This window comes from Brachycentrus maculatus, unplaced genomic scaffold, assembly GCF_059751285.1.
Source record: "Brachycentrus maculatus isolate JH-2025_06_01 unplaced genomic scaffold, ASM5975128v1 h1tg001307l, whole genome shotgun sequence".
NCBI classification, from domain to species: domain Eukaryota; kingdom Metazoa; phylum Arthropoda; class Insecta; order Trichoptera; family Brachycentridae; genus Brachycentrus; species Brachycentrus maculatus.
Window position 1 is genome coordinate 1,290 of NW_028281972.1, and position 6,411 is coordinate 7,700.

The following is a 6,411-nucleotide window of genomic DNA, read 5'->3' on the forward strand; positions in this document are numbered from 1 at the left end:
ACTAATTGTTGACCGCCAGCCTTATTTAGTCGGGAAGGCAGATAAAATTACGAAGCTAGGCGAGTAGGTTTATAAAATTCAGTCTGTTGCAAACAATGGCGTCGATTGCATAATTGCGCGTACTCTCTCTGGCATCTTATCACTCGAATAAGTGGAGTAAATCGATCGAGACTCAAGTTTCGATTCCAAAATGGAAACTGAGTACACTGAGATTGCTGTGAAGTAGGCTAAAATTATGAGAAAGTACGTGGAAGATATCTCTGGTGTATCTGCAGATGCGAAAAAATACCACTATCAGTAGACAATCGTTTCGGAGTTCATCACTGTGAATAGCAGAATACCTGAAGTGAGATCTATCATGAAGAGCAGATAGTAGATGCGAAATTATAAGGTTTTGATGATGGATCCGCCCTATTTCATGGGGATAACTGCCAACGAGGAAGGGGAAACGAAGATATTGGCCATCTTGCAGTTTTAGTGAGCAAAATCTCATACAGCCTATTCCTGATTAATAATTTTATCTGTATAAGTTCATAATCAGTTGCAGTACTATATTATATTTAGATTGTGTTACTTTTAATTTTAATATTTAATATTTATTCGGACGTTGCAAAGTGTATCCAAACGTATTGGATAGAATAAAATAAATATAAGAAATTCAATTTAAAATGCTTTTATATTAAATTACATTGTTGATGGTATTTACTCTTGAAAAGACAGAAGAAATTGAGGCTCATCTCTCCAACAATCCCTACCTGACTGAAGGAGGATTACCCGGGGCTGCAGATGCAGAGATTTTCCTCGCATTGGACGGAAAAGCTCCAGATGTTACTAAAACAGCTAACTTCCACCATTGGTTCTATTTCCTCAGCAATTTCTCTCACGATTTGTTGAAGACATGGGTTGGAAAGTCTCAAACCGCCAAAACAACTGAAGCCAAAAAGGCTGATGACGACGATCTTTTCGGAGATGATGATGACAAGCCAGCTGAAGTCAAGCCAAAGGCTCCCAAGCCCGAAGTCAAGGCCAAGAAACCAAAACCCATTGCCAAATCCATTGTCGTCTTCGATGTAAAGGTCTATGAGACCGAGACTGACTTGGACGTCCTGAGCAAAAAAATATTCGAAAATATTATCCTGGATGGACTCGTTTGGAACACTTCGCCCAAGAAAATTGAAGTTGCATACGGAATCTCCAAGCTCCAAGTGGGATGTGTCATTGAAGACGATAAGATTCTCACAGATGACATCTTCGACCCAATCGAAGCATGGGAGGAAGTTCAATCCGTAGACATGGTGAGCATGCAAAAATTATGATGCTATACATCCCTCGAATTATCTTTAATTCTGGAGAGTGGTAAAATATACCTATTCTTATTCATGAATGTTTTATTGATTTTCGGCAAAATTATAATATTTGTGCTCTGAGTTTCGAAGGATGAATTAAAGTATCCCAATAATTCAATTCATGGATGCTGCTGTGTAGGATTCTTCTGCCCATTAAGTTAAGTGGAATTAAAAGTAGGAAGATGCTCATAGAGAGACAGATGTTTAGCATATTCAATATAAAATCAAGTGCCCTTTTTGGCAAACCCATACTTTTTCTTTTCATAAAAATGATCTATTCGCACAGACCCCATGTTTATTATTTTCGGGCACCCATCCCGATCCTTCTCTAGTTGCACGCACTCTTTGCAGTAGTATGCATCTGAGGCACCCTTCCCGTTACATATGAGACATCTGTTCTGATTGGATCCGTAATTGCATTAATCGCAGGTCCTGACAAGTGCTGTCGGCCGGACATGCGAATCACAGATGACGCATTTGTCTTAGCATTTATCGCATAGTCTTCCAATTGATATCCCTGACTGCTTCCGGCACATTACTAAATCTGGGTGATGCTTCGCCATGCTTGCTCTCTTTTAATTTATATAATCTTTGATACGCTTGATATTGAAGATGTCAATATGAAAAATGAATGATACAGTATTGATATATATGAATATGAAAAGTCAATCCTCAAAGAAAAGAGATATGCTTCTTTTTCTTCTTCCCAGGCTCGTCCGCATATTCCACTTCTGCCTCCACTAAGCCCTGTCTGTAGTCCCTTACTTTCATTAGTTTTTCCTTGATTATGGTGTCCACTTCGGCCATGAACTCGTGCGTGGAGTTTTCTGCCCACTCTCCGTCCCTCAGGGTCATTTGGTTGAGATTCATCACTTCGAGCGATAAGTTGGATATAGATTTCAGTAGGTTTTTGCTGAGAGCGTAGGCAAATTCCCCTTTCGCTGCTTTTTTAACCCTGATGATATCTTCGGTCTCGATAATTTTGCTCTTCAGAATATCGATGATGCTCTGATACTGCTGATGGATGTTCATCATGTCTGTTTCTGCATCTCGGCGAACTGAATTAGCGTAGCCGTCTTTATACGTCAATCTGATTAGTGAGAGGAAGTTACGTGCGCCAGGGGAAAAAACTCTTCCGCAATAAGTTCCTCTAATAAATTTTATCCATTTGCCCCTCATTGACACGGGCTGCCTTGCACTGAAACTCGTTGTTCCGCATCAGTTTGAAGCACTTTTTCATGAGGAGGTTCTTTCTCAGTTTCTCACTGAAATACTCCATTATAGTTTCCTTCCTGTTTTGCTCCTCCTTGGTTTCAAGAGTGGCCTCGATCAGGTTCTGCCGGAATTCTTCTAACTCTGATGTAACAGAATCCCCCTCGACTTTGTAGCTCCCGATCGATGTTTCATAAGTGGAAGATCGTGTCGAGTGCCTCGAACTGAAGAAATCTGTTATTCTTTGCATTGCATCGTTCTTAATCGACTCCAGGAGCAGTTAGAATTAGTTGAAATCCTCCTAGACGAATCGGCCTTGGTGGAGCTGTATTTATGCGATGAAGGACTGACTGCGAGTGCTAAAGAAGCTGCCCAGTTCATCGAGTTTGTGGTGCATCTCAGGAATGGTGAGCCTGACCATTTTAAATTAATTCTCGATTATAATTAGGTGCCTAAAAATTAATAGGAATTTCGCTCAATACAGATGAATTTTACTCTCAGCGGTGCAATAAATGATCATTGAGTCAGTCTGGGCAGGTTTGGAGGTAGTTGGAACAATTGCCGATGAGCAACATGATTGCAAACACCCAGATAAAGTTGATGAAGAACCTCGTGACGTTGTACCCTCGCAGATGTCTATAAGGCTCTTGGTATAATCCGTAATGAAATACCATTAGACAGACAGCGTAAATGTAGTTTATTATCTCGTACTCAGGGAACTTTACACAGAAGCCATGCATGAAGCCTATCGGGCAAACCCACCAAGGAATATTTTTGTTCATGATTAGGGGAGTGATGATGAACAGGCTTGAGCAATGGTGCAGGAAGAATGCCTTCTCGCATATTGAGTCGGCGCCATCGACATTGAACTTAATGATCATGTCAAAGACATAGAAGAGCACTGTGACCAAGAGGAAGAATCGAGCAAAATGATCAGTCCATAAAATTGTATCTAGGCTTTGCTTATAGAATCTAAAGTAGCATGAGACTAAGAACGGGATGATAAGGACCACATTTATGTTTATCCAGAAAATATTTGAGAAGTAGTAGTAATCCATTACTTGCCAGTCGTCAAGCATTGAAGTGCAATTTATTATTGAATAATTTTAATAATTCAGATTTGAGCATGCTATATTCATTTAAATAGGTTTCAATTGTTTCGTCAATCAAACTCCTTACTCAGCGAGATTTGCCTCCAGGGGTTACTAAGCATTTGTTTTAGTCTGCTCTTCCACCTGTGTTTTGTCTTCTGCTGCCTTCTCTGACACTTCCACTTGCAAAAGCACTTTTTCTTGCTCAGGATCTTTATCTTACACTTTTTCGGAGGCTTTTTCGGAGGCTTTCTCTTATGGTTTCTCTTACTGTTTCTCTTACTGTTTCTCTTACTGTTTCTCAAACACTTTTTCTGAGGCTTTCTCTGACATTTTCTCTTACACCTAGACCTGCACTTTTTCTTGGTTAGGTTCTTTCTGTTGTGCTTGTTCAAGTCCTTTCTCTTTTTCTGACACTTTCTCCTACAATAGCGCTTGCTCTTGCACTTGGCCAGCAGCTTCAACTGTTTTGAAGCAGTTTGGGAAAATTTCCTTGCCATCAGGGTTCCAAGGGCCGATATTCCATGACAAACAATCCCCACCATTTCCCTCGCAGTTGCATGTCCCTCCTTCCAAAAAGCTTGGAAGATTTTAAGGTGATATCTAGATAAGTGACACAATTTACAAACTGTAAGAGTTCTTTTTTATAACTGCTTCCTAATATCTTGATCTTCTCCTTGGTCTTGTCGTCGATCCACATCTTGACCATCGTCCAGATCCCCGTGAAGAGCATTGGGGCATTCACGATGAACATGTTTCCCAAGATTTAGGGGTAGTTGTCCTGTGCCATAGCCGAAGCGGGTTTGACAAAATTGTAAGCCTTGCTCGCACTGCCTAATTTAACATGCTTTAAGTCCAAAATCGTACAAGTTTGGGCAATCCTCTTGTTCTCGTTGGTGGCTTTCTGGTGGAAAGCAGTGCAGGAGTCGAAGATAGTGGTCAGAAGTGTCTCATAGGACAGCGCATAGTAGTTGAGTAAGGTTTCCTCGCTGGTTATTTTGAAGATTTCATCGACATTCAGCATGCCGACGCGCTCAATGTAGATAGGGCGACCGAGCTTGTCTGTTTTGTGATAGCCATGGGGGTATTATTTCCGGACGATCGACAATTCTGGAAACTTGAGTTACTTTGTTAAATTCATAAGTACACTGATATTCTCGATATTGTTCTTGATCCGCCAATTGATGAAGTTCTTCCACATTTTTTCTGTTTCTTCCTTGTTGAATTTTCTGGCCCTCAGGAACCGTAGTAGATAATGGTCGTCCCATTGCTTGTTGAGCTAGCCTTCGTTGGATCCTTTGACGTACTCTCGAAATAACTATAACGCTTTTAGCTGTTCTTCAGAGCAATCTCCCAAGCATCTATGAATCAAAAAAAGCTATACCCTGTGAATTTTTTTTATTTTTTGCTACTCCCCCACATTAATTCTGAATTTAATATGATGCAAATAAGGAATCAATGGAATTAATGAAATTAATGGCCATACTTCTTAATCAAAGTAGTTTATGTGTATTTGCTGCTCATTCCTCAACTAGGAGCATCACAAAGTCATGCCCCTTGAGCACTATCATGCCAAGGACCAATCCTTTCTCCTTTGTTTGTTGATTGAACTTATCAAGCAAATCAAAGACTATTAACAACAATATCTATACAGAAAGATCTTAATTATGTTCCAAATTGGTATTATTGTAACAATAATCGCAACTTCATGCAATATGGCATAAATTACACTTGAAACTCTGTGATAGAGTCAATACAAGGTTGGCTCTGTGCATCATAATGATGAGGAACAAATGGAAGTTGCATCTACAAAAACGATAAAGGCAAGGTGTTTCCAAAATACTCAATCACACCATTATAAAAGAGTGTTATGATCTTCAAATACACGTTTACGCTTAAAACGGAGTTCGCCTTGGAGCCATAAGTATAAAAATGGTCACGGAGGGGATCGAACCCTCGACCGTTGCGTTATTAGCACAACGCTCTAACCAACTGAGCTACGCGACCTTGCCTATCTCCTTTACTCACTTTCGTTATATGTTTTTAAGTCTCAAAGCAGAGAATTTTAGAATGATTTAAATAACACTTGTAAACCATCTCAAATGCAATTTGGAAGTCCAACAATAATGCCTATAACTATAAATTAACATAAAATATAATAGAATATAATTACTAAGAAATGATAAATAATAAAAATATTACTAAATAAAAATAAATGTTAAATAATAAAATTTGTATTAGCAGTATTAATAATAATTATTAGTCGCAATAAATGTATATTCGTAGTCATAATAAATATATTAATAAATAAATGATTGAATGAATGATGGAATAAATAAATAGCATGTTTAAAATTGAGTCGAAGCATTTGTATTCAGAATTAAATGTGAATGCATCTGGGCAGATTGAGGCATGCAATGAGCCTTAGATAAATAGACTGGCGATGAATCTGGGCCGTATCGTATAGAGATTGGAAGAATAAGATATATATAGATTTGTTGAAGGCATTATAATTAATGACAAATAGAGAATGATCAACCAATGAGCGGGTAGGAAAAGGGGACATAGTCATAGAAGAGTTTGGCGGACGTCCCTGTTATTCCACATTTTTAAAGGGTGAACTCATGAGGCAATGCTTCATCCCGATCGAATTTGTCTTTGCAGATTATGACATCGCCGATGCTCTCCTGGTGGTGGCGAGAAATGGCCTTGGCTACTCTGGAAACGGGAGCCGAAATCATCATGGTGATTGTGAGGGACAT

The 6,411-nt window shown here is 39.2% G+C and overlaps 1 protein-coding gene, 1 non-coding gene and 1 pseudogene across 2 annotated transcripts; 1 reads left to right on the plus strand and 2 right to left on the minus strand.

Annotated features, from left to right (window-relative positions):
• Positions 1 to 695: 695 nt before the first annotated feature.
• On the plus strand, positions 696 to 1,316 carry LOC148299144 (putative elongation factor 1-beta/1-delta 1). The gene has a single exon (XM_088276351.1). The coding sequence runs from the start codon at positions 696 to 698 to the stop codon at positions 1,314 to 1,316; it is 621 nt and encodes a 206-aa protein (XP_088132477.1).
• Positions 1,317 to 1,570: 254 nt separating this feature from the next.
• On the minus strand, positions 1,571 to 1,909 carry LOC148299145 (uncharacterized; annotated as a pseudogene).
• Positions 1,910 to 5,582: 3,673 nt separating this feature from the next.
• TRNAI-AAU (transfer RNA isoleucine (anticodon AAU)) lies at positions 5,583 to 5,656 on the minus strand. Its single transcript has one exon. It is a non-coding gene; the product is annotated as a tRNA-Ile (tRNA).
• Positions 5,657 to 6,411: the final 755 nt, after the last annotated feature.

What these genes read in the sequence shown, in the direction of transcription:
- LOC148299144 (XM_088276351.1), top strand. Translation starts at nt 696, where the DNA reads ATGGTATTTACTCTTGAAAAGACAGAAGAAATTGAGGCTCATCTCTCC.